Raw genomic sequence first — 24217 nt, 5'->3', positions numbered from 1 at the left:
TTGAAAAGCTCCCAGATACCTGAGAAATGAGTCTTTAATGAGGTGGAGACGTGGCGAAGGGCTTGAGGAGCCTTTTACCTTTAAGGTGGGCAAAGAGGGGCTTTTTCAGCTTCTATTCAGGCTCCTTTTATAGCTTGTCCTCCACTAAAATAGTAGATTTAACATAAAACGCAGGTAGAAGATGAGGCAGAAGTCGCCTCTCCTCCTGGGCTTGCCTTGACTCAGCATTATGAGGGAAAAAAAATAAAATAAAGAAAACCAGCGTGTCCTTTCTGAAACGATTCCCTTGCCGAAATATCGAACGCAAAACGTGCCTGAAAAATGGGTCTGCGAGGAGGATGTTCCCTTGCGCTCGCTTTGCGCGTGGATATTCTGCATCCAGGGGCACCGCGAGGTGTGACGGCACCTTCCTGGGGATGCAGAGGACCCACACGTCTCCCACCCCCTCTCTGGATTTCGGCCACTTCTCATCCACTTGGAACTACTCAGCCAAAGCTTAAAATACATTTTTCTTCCCTAGAGCCACGTCTGTCCGCTGGAATTAGCGTTGGGGAGGGCAGCGGAGGTCGGAAATGTTTCTTGGAGCATTTTTTCCCATTATGGGAGTACGCAAAAAAAGTGCATGAAGGACTTGGAGCTGTGGAAGCGGGACAGGAGAGCAGAAGGTGTGTTCTCCTCCTCTTAGTTCGTGTCGTATTTAATAAAGTTTTAATAAAGTTTTATAAAACTGGTTTTATAAAACCAGAACTCCGGCAAATCCACGACTCGTGGCCTTTTCCAACTCTGAGACGCGAGTTTCCTTCCTCCAAAGCACAGAGCAAGGTGGGGATTAGAAGCACTCAGCCCCTCTACCCCTTTTTTTCCCCACTTCCAGGGGATTTGGGGGTGACAGTTTCCGTGGGGAACCCGGGTGACCTCAGCTGAACCGCGTTGGTCACACCAGCGCCGCAAGCGATCACTCAACGTCTCTAATTAAGTGCCCACAGCTTGAACTCCCCGTGGCGCGTGTGGATGACTCGCAAATAAAAACGACAAGGAGGGTAGTTTTATCTCTCTCATACCAGCTTTTATTATTTCGAGCTTAATTACGCACAAGGCTCTCCCGTGCTTAGTGAAAAGCCACGATTTTAGCGCTAATTACCTCAAATGCACGGCGCCTGTGGGTTATGCTTCCAGAAGACCTCCGGCAACTCTGAAAAAAAAAAAATCAAAAAACCAACACACACACAAAAAAAAAACCCCAAACAAAAAAAAAAAAATTTGCTGCTTAATCTGCACCCACCCACCGCGTCGGTCCCTTCTGAGGGCTTGGTGTTTGGTGGGGGGAGGAATTAAGCCCGGCTCTGTTGACTTGAGTGGAAGGTGGTGGCTTCACAGCGGCTGGAAGAGCAACGCCGTGGTTATTCTGAGTCCGAAGGGTGGCGGAGGGGAAGGGCGGGAGCCCTCAACTTGCTTCTGCTTTGGAGAAGGAAATTTATTTACGTGCAGAAACAGCTCAGCAGCTTGGGCGCTTGGCGGTTCCTCCCAGCTTGGCGAAGCTCACGGTGTCCACATGCTGCCGAAGTTTCTATCTGGAACAATTAGTAGCATCCTCGGAACAACCGGCAGCAGAAAGAAACCCCCATTTATTGGGCTATTTAGCAAAAAGCTGCCACGCTCAGGCTTTTTCCCTCTCTTCAGCCCTGGGCTACCTCTTCCCTAGCACGCACGGGGTGGCTTTCTGAAGTACGGGCTGTGCTGGGGGGGGGGTGTAAAGAAAAACGTTTCTCCGGGCAGCTGTAACTCAGTTGATTTATCATATCTTTGAAATGAAAAAGCGCAATTAATGGCCACAGTGAAGGAAAAATGTCGGGCATTCCTAGCCCTTGATCTCCAGAGGTAGAAGCCCCTTTATCATCTGAGGAAAATATCAGCTGTGTGTAAGCGAAATGGGTCATTAAATGTGCTATAAAGTATTTAAAATACCATTAAGGAAGAAGAGAGGGTTAGGTAGAGAGGAAAGGAAGAAAAATAGTATTGGAGAAGAAAGAGAAAAAAACGTAAGTGGGCGCAGCTGTCGGAAACTTCATCTCCCGGCGCTGGGATCCGGCCGGGGCTCCGCGATGCTCCGCTGCTCCCAGCCCTGGTGTCGGCAGCGCCCGGGTCGTCTCCTCACCGAGGACCCGCTGGGACGGAGGCACCGGCAGCTGCCACCGCGCAGGAGCTCTCCACAGCCCTCCTCAAAGGTGAAATTTCCCCAGAGTTCGGGGGTTTTCCCCCCTATGGGTTTCAAAAGCCGTTGAAGGAAAAGGAGGAAAACATCCTTCTAGCGAGCCTTTGGACCCCAACAACCCCCACGTTGGGTTTTTACTCACATCTTGAGTAAAACCTTGAGTTCACCTTCGCTCCCGTTCCCAGCGCACGTGGGCGTCGACATCCTGACGCAGACACTAAAAAGCGGGATGAAACCTTCTTACTTCGATCGAGCAGCCAAAACCTGCTTTTTTTGGGCGCGAGCGAGCCCGCCGCACGCGTAACGACGAGAAATATCGGTCCCATCCGTGCCACGCTCGCCGGCGGGTGTGAGCTGGGCTTCGTCTCAAACCTCAACTTGGATTTTGGGGGGGGTTTTGAGTGGTCCCCTCGAAATCCTGAACCTGCAGCACAGGCTGAAACTCAATATTTGGTGTTTTTTCAGGTGAAGGTAAACTAAACTCGTCCGAATTGCTGCTTTGCACCAGCTGAGCGGCTGCGAAAAGAAGAAGGACCCGGATAACTGCGATTATAGCGCTGACATAAGGCGGCTCGGTCCTAAGCCAGGAGCGCCGCACGGAAAAATTGATGCCCAGATCCCAGGAGGGACAATAAAAGCTGGGAAAAATTCGTGAAAACTGTCAGGGCGCTGGGAGTTCGAGGGCCAGAGCCGGTTCTCTGCGGATGCGCTCGTTAGCGTGGATTCCTCATCGACCCGTGTGGGGGTTGACAGCGAAGGGCAGGAGGCGGCTGCGAGGACTCCTCTGAGCTCCCTTCGTTTGTTTTTTTCTCTTGAGCACGACTTGCTCTTGAAATTACGATTTTGTGGGGTTTTAGGCTTCTTAGGTGCTTCTCAAGTGGTTCAGCCAAAGCCCTGGAAGCATGAGTGACAGACCGGCCTCTTCTTAAGGACAAGGAATTAACTCTGCAAGAAGAAAAAACACAGTTGAGCCGCAAATATTTTAACAAAAGTCAGCAGAGAAAAGCCCCGCGTAATCCCCAGCACCACGGGGAAACGCTGGGCGCGACGTTACGGCAAAGCAGCTCTTCAAACGACGCCGCGTGGCTAAAAACCAGGTGGGACTCCGCCCACACCAGCTCTTCTGGCGTTTCTTTGCAGTGGAAAAGACCCTCTTGGGGCATCATTTCAGCTGAGGAGCCAACACCGGGCTCATCGTCTCCGTGCCAGAACCGTCGTGGCAGGTTCTGGAGATGTTTCTCCTCGTCCAGCAACAGCAGCGCAGGATGGTCCAGGCAGGAGATCTTGCAGCTGCTCAGGGTTTTTTCTTTTCCTGAATAATCCCTTTTATCGGACACTGCTTAGAAACAGTAAATTCCTTAAATTCACCCCCGCACGCATTCTTAAAATTAATTTGTGAGCGTAGACGAGTCCTCAGGCTACAGCCCTTCCGCTCCTCTCGGGCGTCGTGAGCGTCTGGGCAGAGTTGATGAAACTGGACATCCCTGGGTTATAAAAGCACTTTTCTTGGGATTATCCTCTCTTATTGTCAAGTTAATAAAATGTTCTGGGTTTGATGCCCTTCCCTTGCTAAATAGTTAATGGGGGTCTGTAAAAGCCTACAGCCCCCCCCCCAGACTCTTCCTTCCCTCTCATCTCCACCAACAGGTGGAGAGCGTCGAAGGCTGGACGAAAAGACAAAGGTTTGGGCAGAAACGGGCCGAGTGGTGGCTTTTTAGGGTGGGATTTTATGGGTGTGAGTGTTAAAGAGCTCCAGTAATTTGTTTTTTTTTTTTCGCTTGGGTTAATGAGTGGCTCTGCTGGGAGTGGCGGTGCTCAGGAGAGGGTGAGACTTTTGGAAGGGGAAAAAAACGGGCTTTGGGGCCAAATTGAGAATTTATTATGTTTTTTAACTACTAGTAGCATTTAAATTTTTATTCCTATTTTAAAATTATTACTATATCGAAATTAATAATAATTATTAATCATTTTTTAAGGTTTGCTTTCTATTTGTTCTACACTCAGAAATACTTGACACCAGCCAGAGCCACCCAGAAAGAGCCCAGAGCCCCAGAAATCTCCCGCTGAATTCACCGTTACCGGGACTTTCGGACCAAAGATGCTGCCGGAGCCTTAGGAAAGAAAAAGCTGATTTATTGGTGCAGTGACCCTTAAACCGACCCACCTCTCCCAGTCCTTTTATTTCTTGATGCTCCGCTGCTGCCTGCGGCGGAGGGGCCGGAACGTAGCGCTGCTGCATCTCGGGGAATTTTTTTTTTTTCCCCCCTGTTATCTCTGGGGCGTGGGGGGCGGCTTTTGCTGCAGGAGAGATTTAGAGGCTGCTCGTGGGGTGTCGGGTAACGAATTCCCAGGGAGTTTGTGACAAGGAGCTTGCACAGTCCCCTGAAAACGCTGATATTCCTGGGGAAAAGCAGGGGATTTTTTTCTTTTCTTTTTTATTTTCACCCTTTTTTAATTTGTGTTCAGCTAAAAAAAAAAAAATAAAAAAAGAATAGAAGGAGAACAGGGAGAAAAAAAAGGAGTTAAATTCTCCACTGATCTTTAATTTTGAGCGGATTTCCCATTTGTCTTCTGAAGATGTAAAGAAAGCAGGATTGGAGAAGCTGTGGAGGGTGCGGGCAAGGGGCTATAAATTACCCCATGGCGGAGGGAGCAGCCTCGTATTTCACTTTAGGAGCTGACAGAGGGCTGGCCTGTGGGCTTGTGATTTTTTTTTTTTTTTTTAAGATATAAACAGACTGAGTGAGTTATTGACCTTCAGGGCCGGGTGCAGAATATCTAATTACATTTTTTTTGAAGCGGTGTTTCTGCACAGTGCCCAGAAATTCACAGGGATAGAGTCCCTACGAGCCCGGGATGCTGCCAAAAACTCATCCCAGAAGCGTTTGGTCCAGAGCAACCAGCAGCTCAGCAGCTCGCAGAGGGCTTGGCTCCCAGTTTGGGGCGTTATTTCTCCACTCGAGGAGTGGGGGCAGCCCGGTGGTTGGAGCAAAGAGCTGCGCAGAGTCTCCGTCCTCGGAGACGTCCAAACGCCATCTGGGTGTGGTCCTGGGCAACCAGTTCTAGGTGGTCCTGGTGGGACCAGGTGGTCTCCAGAGGGCACTTGCCACCTTGACCGTGTTGTGACTGAGAGTCCTTTGGGACCCCTGTGCTCCCTTCCCATCCTGCTCTTACATCTCTTGCGTTTCGGGGGTTTACACCACTGCAAGATGTCCCATCAGGTGTCAACACCACCCACATCGGGGTCTACACCACTGCAAGATGTCCCATCAGGTGTCAACACCACCCACATCGGGGTCTACACCACTGCAAGATGTCCCATCACTGGGACACGACCAACCCATCAACCTTGGGTTGGCCCGAGAAACCACTCTGGGCTCCTCCAAAATAAAGGGTTAGAGAAGAGCCAAGTATTTACTTTCTGGATCCGGCAGCGACGCTTTTGGGGTGCCCAAGCCCTCGAGAAGTGGCTGTCGGTGACTACCTGGGCAACCAAAGGCGGGCAGACGCAATGCCAGGCGCGTTGCTCCTTCCTCTGCTTTTACCCCGTTAAAACCCAACCGTTTCCAAAACTCTTGTAGGCTTGAGCTGACCAGGACAAAACTCATCATATTTCCCAGACCGGGGCTTTTCGTCGCATCTTTGAAACCTCCAGTTGGTTTTAGGACCCTGTTGCCCGGAAGGGAAGCCTGAGCTTGCAAGCTAGAGGCTGTAACGGCTTTGTGTGTCGGGTGGCAAATGGCCTTTTTTAGGGCGCTGTTTGCAGCGATGTTTTTGAGGGGCAAGACAGGTTTGGGGTCTGGCTGTGGCTTCGTTTACACCCAGCACGCGCTCACTGATCCATCCTCCTTCCTTATGGAAGAGGGTGTCTGAGAGCAGAAGGACTCATCTCCCCTTTCTGTGCGTTTTAAATATCCTGATTAAGGACAAAGACTCTGCTGATGGGTAATTAACCCCGAATTTAAAAAAATAAATAAATAAAATTGCATAATCTCTCAGAGCAAGTTGACGAAACTCAATCTGTTCCGACCGTGCGTATACACCCCCAGGGTGGGGGTTTTTTTATATTTTATTTTTTTGCTCGTGGTCTTCACCTCTCCGCGGGATTTGCTGTTTCTTTTGCTTATTCAACCAACGCGTCGCGCTTTTTTTTCAGAAAGGAAACTGGGAGGGACCGTCTCCTCGCGGACACGCCGTCTCGGCTTTCACGCGTCTCAGATCACCGCGACGTTAGATCCGCACGAGCCTTTGAGCGAGGGCTAAATTTGGAAGCTTTAGATGTCGGCTGGCGGAGCGGCTGCTGCGCTAAATCATGACGCCTGTGCGCGCGCGCGCCGTTTGTCATCCTGCCTGTGCTGCCTCCATCAGATCTTGTCGCCTGACGTGCCTTGGAGGAGGGCACGTTTACGGTAGGAATATCTGTCTGCCTTTACTGTTCTGAAAAATTATTTTATTTTCTTATATTTTTTTGCCGTGAGAGCAGCGTCCTGATTGTAGGCGAAGAGTGACGGGATTTGAGTAAATCGGTAGCAGAAAGCAAGAATCCTGGAAAAATATCCCCAGTCTCCGTGGATTGTGGAAGAGCGTAGGCTCGGTTGGATGTCTGCTTTTAGCTAAAAACCTATAATTTCATGTACTTGTTAGCTAAAAGCTGTATCTTCATGTACTCATTAGCTAAAAACTACATCCCTGGTGCTCGTTACATGTGCTCAGCGCGTCTCGCTCTCCTGGTTGGAGGAGCAGCATTTCCCCTTCGCGGGCCGCTTGGGTCTAACACATAAACCACCGATGTGCTCCAGAGCTCCGCAGAGGGACGAGGCTCTACCCCAGGACGCGCATCGGCGCTTTGTGGTCCCTCCGCTCTGGGGTTTGCTGAGCACCTGCCTCCCTCCGAGACCTCCCACCCTCGGCAAATATCCGCAGAGTCACGTCTGCAAGGAGGAATCTTCAACATCTACCCCCAAGGATGCTTATCCGCTGCCGTCACGGGTAAGTACCGGGGCTGTTTGTCCCAAATTGGTACTTTTTCAGCCTTTGTGATGCTTCGTCTATTTAATCAGGCCCGTCTCTGGCTCACGCGAGGGCAGACGTAGCAGACAAGGTCCCTCGTAGGGGAGCACAGTGTCTGCCCTGCCCAGTGTCTTGGCCGGCTGGAGAAACCCCTGGCACGGGCATTTTCCAGGGGGTTTACTCCTGTTTTGCCAACAGATTTAGCAGGAAACAACTGATCCAGGCCAAATTCAGGCTTTTTGCTCCCATCTCCCCTGGAGTCACAGCGAGGGCACGAAGGGGTGAACCCAGGGTCTGCTCGGCACCTCCCTCGCTCCCCTCCGCCAGCTGCGGGAGGACGGTGCTCTCCAACTCATCCAGGAAGCCAATTAAATCATATTTACCCAACGGATAAGATATTTTTGAGGTTGGGACCTTCCCTGAGCTTGATGCTTCCTGCAATTCTCCAACCTGAATCCTGAGCGAAGGGTCGTTGCTGCTGCGGAGCCAACACAATTCACTTGGCTTGACCCGCGTCCAAGCCCGTTCCCCCGGCTCGCTGCAGAGGAGCTAAAAAAAGGTTTGTTGGCTGAGAAAAAGATACGTTGGTGTGCCGCCCAGCCAAGGAAACCTTTCTGTGGGACCCTGAGGGACCACAGTTGGCTTTATTCTGTGGCTTTGATCATTCGCTCCCCATTAAGGGCAGCGGAAGGTTCTCCGGGGCAGCTTCTGCAGGAGATATTGGTGCATAATCACAAATATAGGTGCATTTATAAAAATATACAGAGTGGTTCCCGGTGTGGAAATACTGTCTGAAGACCAAGGGCTTCCGCTTACGGGTGGGCAGCCTTCACCGCGTTGCAGTGAGCCTCTAAAAACCGACGGTTTGAGGCACAGTAACAGCCATCACGGCACCTCCACGTCCATGTTTTTTGGTCCCAGCGCTATTAAGATAAGTAAAAGTATATGACGTGAAAAACCAGCGCCGGCCACGAGGTGACTTAGTCCAGCCCAAAGGGGAAGCAACTTGGATGATTTGAGGCGTGCGGAGCTGTCCTGAAGGCGTTTGGTGTCGCAGGAGGCTGCCTGTGGTTGAGCCGTTTGAGCGTTTTCTCCTTTTGGAGGAGAAGCCCACCTGATGCACCACCAGTCCTCACCAGTAGCTACTGGGAAGAGAGACCATCGTCGCAACGAGCTGCCGTGGGGGACGTTCAAACCGGTGGCACGTAGGAGCCGGTATTAATGACAAGGCAATTAAGAAAACGAGCCCAGAACTGGACACAGTTCTCCACTTCTGTCCTCACCAGCGTTGAATAAAGAAGAATCACCACCCTCAACCTTCTGGCCACATTTTGCCTAGGACACCGTTGTTCTTTGCAGCGAGGGCTCGTGGTCGACTTGGTGTCCACCAGCACCCCCGGGTCCTTCTCTGCCCAGCTGCTCTCCAGCCAGGTGACCCCCAGTATCGGCTGGTGCCGTGGGGTTGTTCCTCCCCGGGGGCAGGACTCGGCACTTCTCCTTGTTGAACTTCAGGAGGTGCCAGTTTTCCACTCGGTGTCCTCACAGACCACGAACTGCTGCCGTATCGCCTTTCTGTGGCAGTAGCACCGAGGAGAAGGAGGTGGGGAGGAGGGAAGGAGGTTCTCTTGAAGAAACAGGACCTGAAGAACTCAATCTTCTGTTTTTTAGTGGAAAAGACTTTAGGATTTTAATCAGCAACTTGGTATTTGCCCTTTTGGCGGAGCAGGAAGATGCTTGACTCTGTCGCGCGAACTGATAAATGCCAGGGGCGGGTATTAGTTTTCCTGGGTCATCTCCATAAATTGGATGGGTTTGGGGTGAGGAAGAGGAGCGTAAATGCCGTGTATGTCCCAGGGGAGGCTTCTGCCCCTCGGTCTGTATGCGACCAGGGAGCTGATGTGAGCCTTGCGCCGTCACGGAGCTGCGTGACCTTTCGTAGGAAAAGGTGATTCTGTTAAGCTGAGAGAAAAAAAAAAAAGGAGATTTTTGATGAAAAAAGTCTGGAGGCTGCTGCTGCATGTGAGCTCTCCTGGTTTCACCTCAAAAAAAAAAACCACGAGGGAGAATATGTAATTACTCTTGAATCATCCTCCAAGCCTGGGCCCCTCGTTAGCCTCCTAACGAGCTTTCTGCAAGACCATGAGGAATATTACCGGCGGATTCATTTGTACATCCAAAGGCTCTTTGGAAAAGGCACCGGGGAGCGACGTCTCGCCCAAGCCACCGCTCCCCCTCGCTGCTCACCATAATACTTTTATTTGGCTTGTTTTTCTGTTCTGCAAACTTCCCTCCCCATCGCCGGGGTTTGTTGAGCTGCGGCATTAATTTGGCGTGTCAGAGCCATGAAAAATGTCCGCCTGCTCCTGGCGGCTTTGAGCCCAGACTTGTTTCCTCCTCTTACCTTATTTCTACCGTCGTTATTATTCAGAGAGCAGCCGGGCTCCACGAAACTATCAGGAGGAGAATACAAACCAATGTACAAGGCATAAGGAGAGGCTCAGCCTGGGGTTTGCTCTGCTGGGCGGGGTGGGCTCATCCCACCCGGGTGGAGCAGAGAGGGGACATCGGAGAGAGAAGACTTGGTGAGGGCGGCGAGAGGCAGCACGTCTGGTAAAAAAAAAAAGTCCGGAAATATCTAATGTCCTCGAATCAAAGAGCCAATGACTTGTGCTGACACGCTCTTGGGGGCGGTGGGAAAGTCCTTCCCCCGTAGACCCAGCATGACCTTGAGGAGAACCCCCTCATCTCTCCACCGTCCCCTTCCCGTCATCGCTGGGGGAGCAGCTGGACGCCGCCAGGAGCCCGTCAACAGCCTGTCTGCTCCTGGCCGAGGGTGATGGAGAGGGGGGCTGGAAGATGGAGCCTCTCCTCCAGAAGCATCTCGGAGGAGAAAATTTCCCTCTAATTGAAATCGAGGGAGGCGAAGGTGCCGTTTCCCTCCGTTTTGCTTCGCGAGCGCAGATCAGTCAGCTCCGGCCCGTCAATCCCGTTCGCCTGCCGATGCCGGGCTGCAAAAATAAATCCCCGAGGCAGCGGCGCAATCGATAGCGGCGTCGGGACGAGGAGGACAACGGCCCTGGGAGCTCGGGAGGGTGGGGGGGGCGGGGAGCGGGTCCATCCTTGCTGCTGGTCTCGGGAAAAGAGTTGTGTTCCTGTGAGGAACGGGATGCGCAGGGGAAAAATTGTCATTTTGGGTGACCGAGGCCAAGAGAGGAGGGAATTAATCATTCTGCAATGTCGGGGGGAAAAATAAATAAAAAATTCAGGCTGCCCAGAATTATTTTGCATCCAGTTGGAGCTCGTCAGAGGGGACAGTAAAAGCTTTTTGCAGCTGCAAGAGCCAAAGCAGGGTGCAGAAAAAGGGGTGCTGGGACCATCCCCTGGCGTTGCCGCGAGGGCAGAGGGAGGCAAAGAGGAGCGGGGGTGGGCTGAGACGTCACCAGAACCCAGCGCGCGTCCCCGTGCGCCGAGCGAGACCCCCGAGTCTGGGGGGGCTTTTCCCAAGGAAATCTCCCCCCCCGGCACAACAAGCAAAATTCACGCCAGAAGCAGGATCCTCTCTCCGACAGCGCGTGGAGCAGCTGGATTAAAGGAAGGAAAGGGAAAAATAAAAAAGGACTAAAAGGCTAATGAGGCGTAACGATTGTTCAGCAGAGATCTGGGAAGTGATTCTGCGGGGAGTTACGGGGCAGCCGGCACAAGGCGGGGGAATCCAAATCCTGCGAGGAGAGGAGAGAGCGGGATCCAGCCCCCCAGAGAAACGCTTCTAGAGGGGCTCTGAGGGGCGGGCGAGCGGCGAAGGGTCGTGTTAAAACAAGAAAACTTGGTTCTGGAAGCGTTTCGGAGCCCGCAAGGCTGATTTTTGGATGAATCCCGGCTCTTTGAGGAGGAAAAGCTCCTCTCCGGAGCTGGAAACGACGCCCAGCGTGACCCTCCCGGGGCTCATCTGAGCGTCAGGACGCCTCGGGGGGACCCCCAGGTCCCCTCCGGCTCGTGGTCTGCAGGGAAATGGGGTGCCCGTGCCTGGGGGGGGCTGTGGCTGCAGAGTCCGGGCTGGGGCGCGGGGACGAGTGGCAGGATCCTGCCCGGCACCGTCCCCAGGACCACCCTGACCAGAGGAATTAGTTGCTTGGTCCGTAACAGCCAGAAAGATGGTTTGGTGCGGGGGCGGTTTTTCCCCCATTCCTCCTTTTTTTGGGAGTGTTCAGCTCCCAAGGTCTTCCCTGAGCTTCTTTTTGCACCAAAAGTGGATTTTGGGGGCCTGGCAGTGGGTCAGCCCTGGAAAAACACTGGACCCGGGTGAAGTCAGCGCGTGGGATGACGACAACCCCCCCGTGACCCGACCTGCTCCCCATCCCGCTGCGACAGGGACCTCCCGACGGCAACGTCTTGCGTTTCTCCGTCGCCCCCAACCCCAGGGACGTCGACCAGCTGCTTCCAAAGCTCCCGCCCACCCCATAAACGAGGAGTCAGTCATTAATCCGGAGGCGGCGGTTCTGGACTCAGGGCCGAGGCGTTTTGGCAAACCCAGACCCATTTTGGGGGGCGGGAACTGGGCGGATTTCCGCAGCAAAGAGTTTGCTCCGCAAAGGGGACGCCGGGAGCCGGTGGAGGATGCGGCGACGAGAGGTGAGAGCCTGGCTGCAGACGCACACAAACGCACAGATTTGGTATAAAATACGGCTTTTTCTGGCTCCTGTTGCTGCTGGCAGTAGCTGCTCCCCCACCTGCCCGTCTTCCCTCCTTCTCCAGCTGCATAAACAGGCGCTTTGGAGCCAGCTGAGCTGTCAAGCAGGGAGAGAGTCTGTGTCACAGAGGCAGGAAAATGGGAATAAAATCACCACCTGACACGCCGGCATCGCCCCGGCGCCACGCGGGTGGGAGATGGGGACGGGGTGGGAGATGGGGATGGAGTGGGAGATGGGGATGAGGTTGGAGATGGGATGGGGTGGGAGATGGGGATGGGGTGGGAGATGGGGACGGGGTGGGAGATGGGGATGAGGCTGGAGATGGGGATGGGGTGGGAGATGGGATGGGGTGGGAGATGGGATGGGGTGGGAGATGGGGACGGGGTGGGAGATGGGATGGGGTGGGAGATGAGGACGGGGTGGGATCACTCCCATAAGAATAGCCATTCTTATCTCCTGCCTGATAAGGCAATTTTGGGACTTTTGGGGAGCCTTCGCCCCTCTGGGGTGGGTCACAGCGCACGGGAAGGAGCAGGATCCTTGGATTTTGCCCGATTTTCAGCATTTTAATAGAGCGGAAAGCGGCTGGGAGCTTCCATCGAAGAGGGAGAGGCTGCTCCCTGCAGGCCCAAAGCCCAAACCCAGAGGGTTTTCCAGGGCCAAGTGACTCAAATCCCTTTTCTTTTGGAAAAAAGAGAAAAAAAAAAAAAAAAAGAAAGAAAAAAAGCCCTGCTTCCAGTTCATTGCCGGCACAAAATTGGCAGAATTGAGCTGGAAGAGGGTTGTGGGTTTTTTTTCCATACTCCTCCCCACCCCAAATTAATTTTTACAAAGTACAGGCCCCCCCTTCCCACTTGACCTCTCGAGCAATTAATTTAATTATTCCCAAACAACACGCAGTTGGTTTCAATTCGAGGTTAACACGCTTGCCTCAACCTCTGGGAAAAGAATAATAACAATAATAATAATAATAATAATAAAAAATTGCCCAGAACAACCGAGGTCATCCGCTGGGGTTGAAGAGGGTGGCTGGGTAATTGCTTGGTGGGCGCTAATTGAGATTTAATTAAAAAAAAAAAAACCAAACCCTCTCTGCTCGCCGGTGCTGGGAAGACGCCGTCATTCGCAAAGCAAAAAAATGTTAATTTTTTAAATTTTTTTAAATTTTTTGGTTTAAGCGTTACGCTTCCCTTGGGAGCGCCCAGCCCTTGTGATTTTTTTTTTTTCTTTTTTTCCTAGCTCGTCAAACTTCTCCCGTCGCTAATTAAAGGGGTGGGAGGGGGGTGACGGGGGGTTCTTGGCTCTCGATATGACCCAGATTTTATCCAGAAAAGGCAAAACGCTCGAGGGGCGGTTGGTGGGAATTGAAGCTCAGAAATTCAGCCTAGAAAGGAAACGTGGAGGTAATTAGCTGGCAGGGTAATTAGCCACTGGCCGTGAGAGGCTCGGGCTGAGGCGAGGCGAAGAGCAGCACCTCCAGCGGCTTTTTTTTTTAAAAAAAAAAAGATTTTTTTTTCTACTTTTAAAACTTCTCAAACCACAGTTTAAAGCTCCGGTTTTGCGGCGGCTCCGCGACGCGCTCGGACCCTTCGCCACCGTCGCGGTGAGGACGCGGCGCTGGTGGGCAACTGGTGGCCGCTGGGAGCCCTCGCTGTGGCTAATTAGCGAGGGTTAATGATGGCCGGGCGTTAACGAGGGGCGTTACTGATGGTGGGGACCAGGACCAGAGCCAGGATTGACCCCCCCGGAGCTTAGACCAGCCTCCAGCCGACGGCTCGGGGAGCAAAACCGGGCTGCAAGCGCGGCCCGAGCCGCTCCCAAACACCCCCGGGGTTCCCACGGGGATGGAAATTTTGGGGGAACTTGATGAAAAATCCAGCTTTTCTCCCGCCTCAGACTTGAATTTCATTAGTGAAGAAAATTAATCCTGCTTCTTTATGGGTGCGGCGGCCTTATTTAATTTTTCTGTTCTGTTGAAACGCAACGCGGCTTTGCTGCTGCATTAAAAAAAAAATAAAATAAATAAAAAATAAATTGAAAAAATTAAAAATAAAGAGCGAGATTGCGGGGTTTTTCAGGAGGGAGGTCACCAGCCGGAGCTGGTTTATGCTTCACGATCCCTGAGGATTATCGCCGAGGGCTGTTGGGCTTTTCTTATTAAGGTGAGAATATTAAATTTGATTAATTACAACCTGAGGGGGGCGGGTCTGGGCGGGTTGTGGGTGGCCCCGGGGTGAAGCCAAACCTCCCCCGCGCCCCCCAGGGACCAAACCGCCATGGGCGTCGCAGAAAGCAAAGCCTAGCTTTTTTGGGGGGGAAAAATTGCGATTTTCAAAGCATTTCAGGCACGTGGAGCAGGATTTGGCTTCCAGAAACATCAGCCGGGCTGGAATTCACCCTCCATCGCTCAATGAAATGGGGGGGGGGGGGGGGCACAAAGAATTGGGGCTCCTGTAGCCAAAACCAGCAAAGCCAGATCCCTGTTGCCATGGCAGGAGCATCTCCTACCCCTCCTCGTCGCCATAGCAACGGGGACTCTAGGAGATGCTAAACTGGGGGAGATGCCCCCACCTCGCACCCCGAAAGCGGGACGGCGCTGAGCTAAAGCCTAAATTAGGACCCTCCCCCCCCACCCCCCGACCCAAATAATCTCCTCAACGAACCACCCGCTTAATTAATTACCCGCAAGCGCTGTGACACCCCCAGCCGGGAATCACCTGCGCTAATTAATTGCAGATAAACCCAATCAAGAAGGGCAGGTGTGGGGGGGGGGGGAGTCACGAAGGGCGCGAGCTGGGAGGAGAAAGGGGGGGGAAAAAAAAAACTCAAAAGGGGGAGAAAATCGATTTTAAAATAAAGACAAAAAGGGGGATGAGGATGCGCCCAGCGTCCCGCCCCCTTTGTTATTTTTCCCTCCGCCGCGTCGTTTAGGGCCGGAAAATTCTGCACAGGCCTTAAAAAATGTAAAAGTCCCGTCCCGGAGCAGCTCCTCACCTGGTTAAACTCCACTTATTTATTATTTCCTCCACCCGGTGAAAAAAATGCAACATGTCCCAAAAATACCGTCAAATCGCTTTCACTAGACGGGGCTTCGCTAATCACCCTGCTCGGGCCTCACGCAGCGCGCGGGCTGATAATTAATGTATTTTGGAGGGGTTTAGACAGCCCCAAAATTCCCGATTTGCCTCCGTGGGGGCACGTGTGGGTGGAGGCCGCTCTGGATTTGCCTTTCTCCAGGTGTTTTCAGCCCAAAAAAGCGCCGGAGCCGGCGCCAATTGTGTTCAGGGCGTGCCGGGAGCGAGCGTCCGCCGAAGGGATCCTCAGTCGCTTGTTATTAATATCGGGGGGGTTTAGGGGGGGTTTTGGGGGGTTAAACCCCAGCACGGGCCGCTCCGAGGCTTCTCCCATGGGATCGAGGGAGAAAAAAGGAGAGAAAAGGATTCTGGTAGCGGAGTGCCACACGCTGGTGGCGCGGCGGCAGCGTCGCAGGCAGGAGACCCAAAACCCGCGGAAAAATCCATCGCAGGCAGGAGACCCAAAACCCACGGAAAAATCCTTTATCCTGCAGCATCCTGTGGGGGTGCAGACACCGAACGGGGCACCCGCACAGGCAGGGGAACCCCAACCTCCAACAACACGCTCTGGCCCCAAAAAGTTATTTATTTGTTGGTTTTTTTTAAAAAAAAAAGGGGTGAAATGAGGTTTTTCCTGCCTGAGGATGACCAACAGCATCAGGAGCCACCAGATACCCCTAAAAAATCCTTCTGGATCCAGCCAGACTCACCCGAGAGCAACGCAGGCGGCAGCGTAAGGGGGCTCCCCCCGTTTCGGGGTCCCCCCCCCGGCAGCGGGCGGCGCGGCGAGCCCCCCCGCTCTCACCGGTGCTGCTTCTTGTGCCGCAGGATTTCCGTGGGGGTGAAGGTGAAATCCCGCTGGCAGACGTCGCAGCGGTAGGACCTGTGCAGCGCCGAGCCCCGCGACGGGCTCTCGGGGGCTTCAGCCGGGGGGGCTGCGGGGAAACGCAGAGAGAGACGGGGATCGGGAGGGACCCAAAGGACGGGGGGCGCTTTCCGTCCCCCCTCGACCAGCCAGGGGAAAATCAGGCTGATTCTCCTAAATTTTAACTTCTTGTAGCCAAAGAGATGCCACCCAGGGAAAATGAGGCTGTTTCTCCCCAAATTTTCACTTGCTGTAGCCAAAGATGGCACCCAGGGAAAATGAGGCTGTTTCTCCCCAAATTTTAACTTGTAGCCAATCAGAGATGGCACCCTGGGAAAAACAGGCTGTTTCTCCCAAATTTTAACTTCTTGCAGCCAGAGATGCCACACAGGGAAAATGAGGCTGTTTCTCCCAAATTTTAACTTCTTGTAGCCAGAGATGCCACCCAGGGAAAATCAGGCCGTTTCTCCCCAATTTTTCCTTGACACAACTGACCAGAGGTGCCACCCAGGGAAAATGAGGCTGTTTCTCCCCAAATTTTAACTTCTTGTAGCCAGAGGTGCCACCCAGCGAAAATGAGGCCGTTTCTCCCCAATTTTTCCCTGTGGCAGCCCCTCTGGGGGGGTCCACTCACCCTCGTGGGGCCGGCAGGCGCTTTCGTGGCAGACCCGCTCGAGGGGGGTGAAGGGCATGTGGAGGTGACAGTGGGGACACGTCCAGAAGCTGCGCAGGCACTCGCTGTAGAGATCCGTGTCCGTCTGCGCGACACCGAGGGGACGGTCGGGCTCTGCCCGGGGGGTTCACGGGCGGGTGTGGAGGGGGGGGAGAAGGGGACACTCACAGCCAGGCAGTTGTAGGTGAGAAAATCCGTCACCCTGTGGCCACCTTTCACCTCGTCCGGCTTCAGCTCCGTCCCCTGGAAGAGCCCCGGGAGCCGGGGAGCGGCGGCCACGGTTTGGGGGCCGATGTAGAGGTGCTGTTTCTCCAGGGCGCTGAGCTGGCGCAGGCGATACGGCACCTGCGAGGGGCCGCGGGGATATGGGGGGGCTGCGCCAGCTGCCCCCCTCCCCGCACCCCCCCGCGCCTCCTTTTTCCCCTCCAACCCGACAAAAGCGGCTTAAAAGCGCCCGCGGGGCGGCGGCGGCGGCGTCACCTCCGTCCGCAGGAACTCCAGCAGCCCCCGGGTGAGCGCGGCCACGTCCCGGGGGCTGGGCCGGTGGTGCCCCGGTTCCTCCCCCCGATATTCCAGCAGCTGGTGCAGGAGTTTTTCCCAGGCGGAGCGAAGCTGCAGCGCGGCCGAGAGCAGGCGAAGGGCCGAGTCGGCGTCGGGGACGGTGACCTCCAGCCAACCGTCGGCCACCAGCCGGGCACAGTCCGCGCTGGTGTCCAGCGAGCGGGAGAAGAGCAGGAGAGCCTGGAGGGGGAGAAATGCTGCGGGTTGGGGGGGATGAAGGCCGGGAGAGGAAGAGGAGGAGAGCCAAGAGCTCACCTGCAGCGCCGGCACGCGGACGCAGTTCACCAGGTAGGGTTTGTTGGTCTCCAGCAGCGAGACGAAAGCGAGGAGCTGGTGGTGGTGGCTCAGCCCCTCCGCGGGGGCTGCGGGGGCAAGAAGTGTCCGAGGTGGAACCCCAAAGCCCTCCCCGACCCCCGGCGCCCCACATCTGCCCAACCCCGAGGCGGAAAAAGCCGAGCAGAAGCGGCGCCGAGTCCTCCGGGCCGGGGGTTCATCCCACCTTTGGTGTCGCCGCGTTCCGGTGCCTCCTCGGCGTGGAGCAGCTCCGGGCTGGTAGCGAAGACGGAGGTGGGATGAAGCACGACGCCCTGCTTGGTTTTGGTGTGAAAAATCTGCAAGGAGAGCAAAAAGGGGCGTCGAGGGAGAGCGAGGGGCTGCCGGGGACCCCCAGGTGAGGGGTGCGGACCTGATCGGAGTCCCGGCGGCCGCTGTTGAGCGGGTCAGGCAGGGCCAGCTGCGGGTAGAGCCCCCGGCACAGCACCAGCTTGAGCAGGGTGAGCTGCGAGGAGGAGAGCGTCGAGCTGGACGCGGCCTGCAGCTCCCCCACGTCGTGCCGCAACTTGAACTTGACGTCCTGCGGAGGACAGAGAGGCCGTCAGCGAGCCGGACGCTCGGGTCCTGCCTCCCGCCGGAGGCGCCGGGGGGGCGCGGGGAGTCACCTGGATATCGATGGCGCGCTCGCCCTGCCCGCAGGAGCCACCATCCTCCTCCTCCTCGGAGGAAGGGGCCGCCCCGTCCCGCAGCCGCAGCACTTTGCGCTTCCGCCCCTCGCTCTGGGCGTGGGATCGCCAGAGCCGGCGCAGCTCGCGGCGCTCCCGGTGCCGGCTCTGCCGGCTGTAGCTGTCGCTGGGAGCGCCCGAGGTTTCCTCCAGCAGCTGCTGCTCTCGAAGAAGCTCCTGAGGCGGTGGGGTGGGGCGGGGGGAGAAGGTTGTGGAGCCCCCGCGGCCGGGAAACGCGCAGGTTGGGGGCGCGGGGGTGAATTCAGCAGCACCCCCGATGGGAAACAAAACGCCCCGAGGCCGGATCCTGCCGCCCCCTCACCTGAAACTGCCGCCGCAGGTTGGCGGCTTCGTAAAGCCGATGCTCCTCCAGCCCCCGTCGCCGACACCATTTCCGGGAGTTGCCGCTTCGTTCCGATTTCACCTGCTCCGGGAGAGCCCGGCTCAACCCCTAAATCCCGCCACCACCTCGCCAGAAGTCTCCCCAAATCCCCAAAGGTGTCTCCTCCCACCTGCACCCACTCGTTGAAGACGTTGAGCAGCGTCAGGGCGTCGCCGTGGGGGCTCTCGAGGGGCCGCCGGGCCGCAGCGCCGTCGGGGTTGGGGTGGGCGGGGCGCAGGAAGGGCGACGGGACGCTCAGCGTGGCCGCCACGCTCAGGGTGGGCTCGGCCAGGCCGAAAAGGGCTCCCAGGATCAGCATCTTGCCTGGGCGGTGAGGGCAGGGCGGGCAGCGGAGGCAGGGGAGGCCCCCGCGGCTCTGCTTCAAGGGGGGCCCCCCCCAATTACTCACCGACCACCACGTCCACCGGCAGCTGGGCCAGAAGGGTCCCGATGGGCGTCAGGTCTTCGGCCTCGTCCAGGGCTCCCTGGTCCTGCAGGTAGCGCAGGGCCGTCTCCAGGCTCGAGGCGGGAGGAGGCTCCAGGAAGGGGAAATCTCGGGGGTCGCCCAGCTTCATGCTCTTCAACTGAGGGCAAAACGCACAAAAAAGGGGCTCAGTGACAACAGGAAGAGCCCGGAGGGTGAGGAAGCCCCCCAGGAGCCACCGCGCCCCCGAGGCTCGAGCCGCAGCCCGCTCTCCCCTCGGCCGGCTGGGTTTTCCCCCCGAGATCGCCCCAAATCTCCACCGAGGGACCCCCGGGGGGAGCAGCGGGGTCCCCAACCCCACCTGCAGCACCAGAGCGTCGAGCGCCACGCGCTGGATCTCCGGCACGGGGTAGGGGGCAAAGGCGTCGTAGTCGGATTCGGCGTAAAGCCGGTAGCAAACGCCGGGGCCCGTCCTGCCGGCGCGTCCCTTGCGCTGCTCGGCGCTGGCCCGGCTGATCCAGAACTCCTGCAGGCGCTGCAGCTTGCCCTGGGGGTCGTAGCTCATCTCCTTCACCTTCCCTGGAGTGAGCAGGGGGTAGCGAGAAGGTCAGGGAAGGGCGGGAGGGAGGGAGAAGCTTTGTGGAGGGAGCAGGAGGGAGGGAGAAGGTCAGGGAAGGGCAGGAGGGAGGGAGAAGGAGGGAGGGAAAAGCTCAGGGAAGGGAGGCAGAGAGGAAGAAGCTTCCCTGGAGAGAGCAGGAGGGAGGGAGAAGCTCAGGAAAGGGAGAAGGAGAGAGGAAGAAGCTCAAGGAAGGATGGGAGGGAGGGAGGGAGAAGCTTTGTGGAGGGAGCAGGAAGGAGGGAGAAGCTCAAGGAAAGGAGAAGGAGGGAGAAGTTTTGAGGAGGGAGCAGGAGAGAGGGAGAAACTCAGGGAAGGGAGCAGGAGGGAGGGAGAAGCTTTGTGGAGGGAGAGGGAGGGAAGGAGAAGCTCAGGGAAGGGTGGGAGAGAGGGGAGAAGCTTTGTGGAGGGAGGGAGAAGCTTCCCTGGAGGGAGAAGGAGGGAGGGAGAAGCTCAGGGAAGGGCAGGAGGGAGGGAGAAGCTTCGTGGAGGGAGGGAGAAGTTCAGAGAAGGGAGGGAGGGAGGGAGGGAGCAGCTTTCGCAGCCGTCGGGGAGCGGCGCCGAGGGGGGATTTTTACCCGAATCCAGGACGAAGCGGACGCCGTCGATCGTCACCGAGGTCTCGGCGATGTTGGTGGCCAGGATGCACTTACGGACGCCGGGAGGGGCCACATCGAACACCTGGAACCAAGAGAGACACGAGGCTCCCAGGGGGGTGTCCTGCTGCGGCCCCCGGGGAGCGCGCAGCCCCCCCCCCCGCCTCGGCCCACCTTATCCTGCTCGGCGAGGGAGAGGGTGCTGTGCAGCGGCAGCACGACCCAGCGCTGGGTGCGCGCGGCGTAGGCCTGCGCCGCCTCCTGCACGGCGCCGATCTCGGCCACGCCGCTGAGGAACACCAGCAGGTCCCCGCGCTCCTGCGGCGCGTGCGCGCGGTCGATGGCCTCCAGCACCCGCAGGTAGGGCAGCGGGTCCAGGCGCTCCCGCGGCCCCGCCGCCGCCTCCTCCCGCGGCACCGGCCGGTACACGACCTGCGGGAGCGGGAGGGGGGCTCAGGAGAGCCGGGATTCGCCCCAAAAACCTCCCCCCCCCCGCCCCGAGTCCTCACCGAGATGGGGAAGAGCCTCCCCGGGACCTGCAGCACCGGGGCGTCGCCGAAGTAGCGGGCGAAGAGGCGGATGTTGATGGTGGCCGACATGAGGATGAGCTTGAGGTCGGGGCGGGCGGGCAGGAGGCGCCGCAGGAGCCCCAGCAGGACGTCGCCGTGCAGGTGCCGCTCGTGCACCTCGTCGGCGATGAGCACCCGGTAGCCCGGCAGCGCCGGGTCGCGCTGCGCCTGCCGCAGCAGCACCCCCTCGGTCAGGAAGAGCACCCGCGTGGCCGGCGAGCGGCGGCTCTCGAAGCGGATCTGGTAGCCCACCTGCGGGGGGGGGGGGAGGGAAAAAGGGAGGGACACGGGATGGGGTTGGGGCAACATGGAAGGAAGTGGGAGAAAAGGGAGGGAAAATCGGGTCAAAGAGAGTAAAATAGGAAAAGAGGGAGGAAAAATGGAATAAAGTGGAATAAAACTCCAATAAAAGGGAATAAAATAGGAAAAATGGAGGAAAAGAGAATAAAGTCAGAATAAAAATGGAATAAAATAGAATAAAATGGAATAAAAATGGAATAAAATAGGAAAAAATGGAGAAAAATAGAATAAAGTTGGAGTAAAAATGGAATAAAACTCCAATAAAATAGAATAAAATTGGAAAAAATGGAGGAAAACACAATAAAGTTGGAGTTAAAATGGAATAAAGTGGAATAAAATGGAGTAAAAATCAAATAAAAGAGAATAAAATAGCAAAAAAATGGAGGAAAACAGAATAAAGTCAGAATAAAAAAGAATAAAATTGAATAAAAAATAAAATTTAATAATATAGAATAAAATAGGAAAAAATTTGAAAAAATAGAATAAAAAGGAAATTAAAAGGGAATAAAGACGGAATTAAGATAAAATAAAATAAAATAGAATAAAATTGGGAAAAATAGAATAAAATAGAGTAAGAAAGAAATAAAAAGGGAATTAAGATGGAATAAAATAGAATAGAATAGAATAAAATTGGGAAAAATAGAATAAAATAGAATAAAAACAGAATGAAATCAAATCAAATGGAATCAGATGGGATCAGATGGAATGAAATTGGAGCAAAATTAATAAAATTGGGGAAAAATTGAATCAAATTGAATCAAATTGCAGAAATTAGAATAAAATTGGAAAAAGTATGGAATAAAAATGGGATAAAATGGAATAAAATGGAATAAAATAGAATAAAATGGAATAAAAACGGGATAAAAATGGGATAAAATAGAATGGAATGGAATAAAATGGAATAAAAATGGAATAAAATAGAATAAAAGGGAATACAAATGGAAGGAACGGAATCAAGCGGAATCAGACGGAACCAAACTGGAAAAAAATCGAATAAAATCGGGAAAACAACGAACCCAACGGAACCGACCCGCAGGGACCCCCCAGCCCCCCGCCGGCCCCTCCCTCACCTCGTCCCCGTACTGGTTCAGGCTCTCGTAGCCCACCCGCTTGGCCAGCGAGACGCAGGCGATGCGGCGCGGCTGGCTACAAGCCACGTGGCTATAACCGGCCGCCAGCAGGAACTGCGGCACCTGCGTGGACTTCCCGCAGCCCGTGTCGCCGGCCACCACCACCACCTGGCTCTCGGCCACGGCGCGCAGCAGCCGCTCGCGGTACTGGGCGATGGGCAGCGCCGCCCGTTCCCGTTGGATTTTGGCCAGTTTGGCGAAGTTTTGTTTTTGGGTGAAATCCAGGAAGTGCAGCAAAGCGCCGCGGAACTCCCGGAGGCGCTTTTGGGGCACGTCGGCCTCGGCGGCCGCGTGCGGCACCGACAGGTTGATGCGGTACCGGGGGTCGTAGCGGCGCGGCAGGTCGAGGCGGCGGCGGCCGGGGGGTCCCGCGGTGGCGTCGGGGCGCTCGGGGGGGGGTTCTCCAGCGTTTTTCCGGTTCTGGAAACGCCGGAGCCGCTCGAAGAAAGCCCAGAAGTCGCGGACGTCGTCGGAGCCGGCGCGGAGGTAATCGTGGTCGCGGAAGTAGAGCTGCTCCAGGCGGCGCCGCGTGGCCGCGCAGTCCCAGTCCCACGGGGGAGGCGCGAGGCCCCGCCGGGACCCCTCGGCCTCCTGCTCCAGCTCGGCGGCCGCCATCTGCTGCGGGGGGGGGACACGGGGGGGGGTCTGGGCTCAGCCTCGGCTCATGTGGGGGGCTGGGGGGGTGCCCCGCTACCACCAGAGGCTCCTCCCGGCCCCCAATATCCCACCAGCCCCGGGACCCCCCCTAGAGCCCAGCCCGATCCCCTGCGACCCCCCACAACCCAGCTCAGACCCCTGAGACCCCCCTGTGGCCCTGCCCAGCCCCTCAGCACCCCCCACAAACCAGCCCAGCCCCCCGGGATCCCCGAGCACCCCAACTCAGCCCCCTGGGACCCCCATAACCTGTCCCAACCCCATAGGACCCCACATAACCCCCCGTTCAGCACCCTGGGACCCCCATGCACCCCCATCCAGCCCTCTGGGACCCCCTGAGCACCCCAAACCAGACCCCTGGGACCCCCACACCTTGTCCGGGCCCCCTGGGACCCCACATACCCCCCCCTCCAGCCTCCTGGGACCCCCTGAGCGCCCCAAACCAGACCCCTGGGTCCCCACACACCCCCCTCCAGCCCCTCCGGGCCCCCGAGCACCCCAACACAGCCCCTGGGCCCCCCACCGCCCCCCTCCAGCCCCCTGGGCCCCCCCCACCCCGATCCCAGCCCTCAGGCCCCTCACTCCAAGGCCCGGCTCTCCCGGGATCCCCCCTCAAGGCCCGGCCCCGGCTCCCAACCGCCTCAGGCCCGCCCGGACCCCACTTTCCTACCCGGCCCCGGGCCCCGCAGGCCCCGCTGCGATCCCGCTGCCTCCCCCGCCGCCCCTGGGGCCGCCCAGGCCCGAACCCGCCGCCCAAGGCCCGGCCCGGGCCTGAACTCACCGACCGGGCCCCGGCGCCGGGACGGGACGGGCCGAGCGAGGCCGCCAGGGGGCGCCCGAGCGCCGGCGCTGGGCGGGAAAGGGGCGGGGCTACCGCAGGGGGCGGGGAAGCGGCGAGGCTAAAGCAAGGGGCGGGGAAAGGGGGGCGGGGTTGTGTGGAAATGGGCGTGGCTAACGCAGGGGGCGGGGAAAAGGGCGGTGCTACGGGAAAGAGGGGTATCACAAGGGGGCGGGGGAATGGGCGGGGCTACAGGAAGGGGGCGGAGCTACTGGGGAGAGGCTACAGTATGTTATGTAGTGAAATGGGCGTGGCTACGTGAAAGGGGCGGGGCGTCCCCGGAGCTGCCCAACAGGGTGGGCCGGGGCTGTGGGCACCGCTGGGACCTCCCTCTGTCCCCAACCGTCCCCCCCCATCCCCACCCATCCCTACTGTGAGCCCCCATCCCCAAGTGTCCTCCTTTGTCCCCAAGTGTCCCCCCTGTCCCCAAGTGTCCCCCCATTCCCACCCATCCCTGCTGTCCCCAAGTGTCCCCCCTGTCCCCAAGTATCCCCCATTCCCACCCATCCCTGCTGTCCCCAAGTGTCCCCCCTGTCCCCAAGTGTCCCCCCATTCCCACCCATCCCTGCTGTCCCCAAGTGTCCCCCCTGTCCCCAAGTATCCCCCATTCCCACCCATCCCTGCTGT

General features: G+C 56.6%; 1 protein-coding gene across 8 annotated transcripts; it reads right to left on the bottom strand.

Annotated features, from left to right (window-relative positions):
- Window positions 1–11057: 11057 nt before the first annotated feature.
- DHX34 (DExH-box helicase 34) lies at window positions 11058–23636 on the bottom strand. 8 transcript variants are annotated; one of them, XR_012627321.1, is made up of 18 exons: window positions 23534–23636; window positions 22039–22716; window positions 20609–20920; window positions 20274–20531; window positions 20082–20184; window positions 19249–19466; window positions 18873–19047; window positions 18594–18787; window positions 18404–18505; window positions 18022–18258; window positions 17769–17936; window positions 17583–17694; window positions 17339–17445; window positions 17003–17263; window positions 16691–16867; window positions 16484–16607; window positions 15695–15919; window positions 11058–12006 (listed from the first exon to the last, which is right to left on the bottom strand). XR_012627321.1 is itself a non-coding variant. In XM_074857370.1 (17 exons), exons 2-17 carry the CDS (start codon window positions 22711–22713, stop codon window positions 15786–15788), a joined length of 3357 nt encoding a protein of 1118 aa, XP_074713471.1. In that variant the 5' UTR covers window positions 22714–22716; window positions 23534–23636; the 3' UTR covers window positions 15553–15785. The 8 variants fall into 8 exon arrangements, 4 of the variants coding, with proteins under 4 accessions (XP_074713471.1, XP_074713475.1, XP_074713472.1 ...); XR_012627322.1 differs by having other exon boundaries at window positions 11058–12001; XR_012627323.1 differs by lacking the exon at window positions 11058–12006 and adding an exon at window positions 12765–13294.
- Window positions 23637–24217: the final 581 nt, after the last annotated feature.

Source organism: Strix uralensis, unplaced genomic scaffold, assembly GCF_047716275.1.
Source record: "Strix uralensis isolate ZFMK-TIS-50842 unplaced genomic scaffold, bStrUra1 scaffold_131, whole genome shotgun sequence".
NCBI classification, from domain to species: Eukaryota; Metazoa; Chordata; class Aves; order Strigiformes; family Strigidae; genus Strix; species Strix uralensis.
This window is presented reverse-complemented; position numbering and strand designations above follow the sequence as displayed.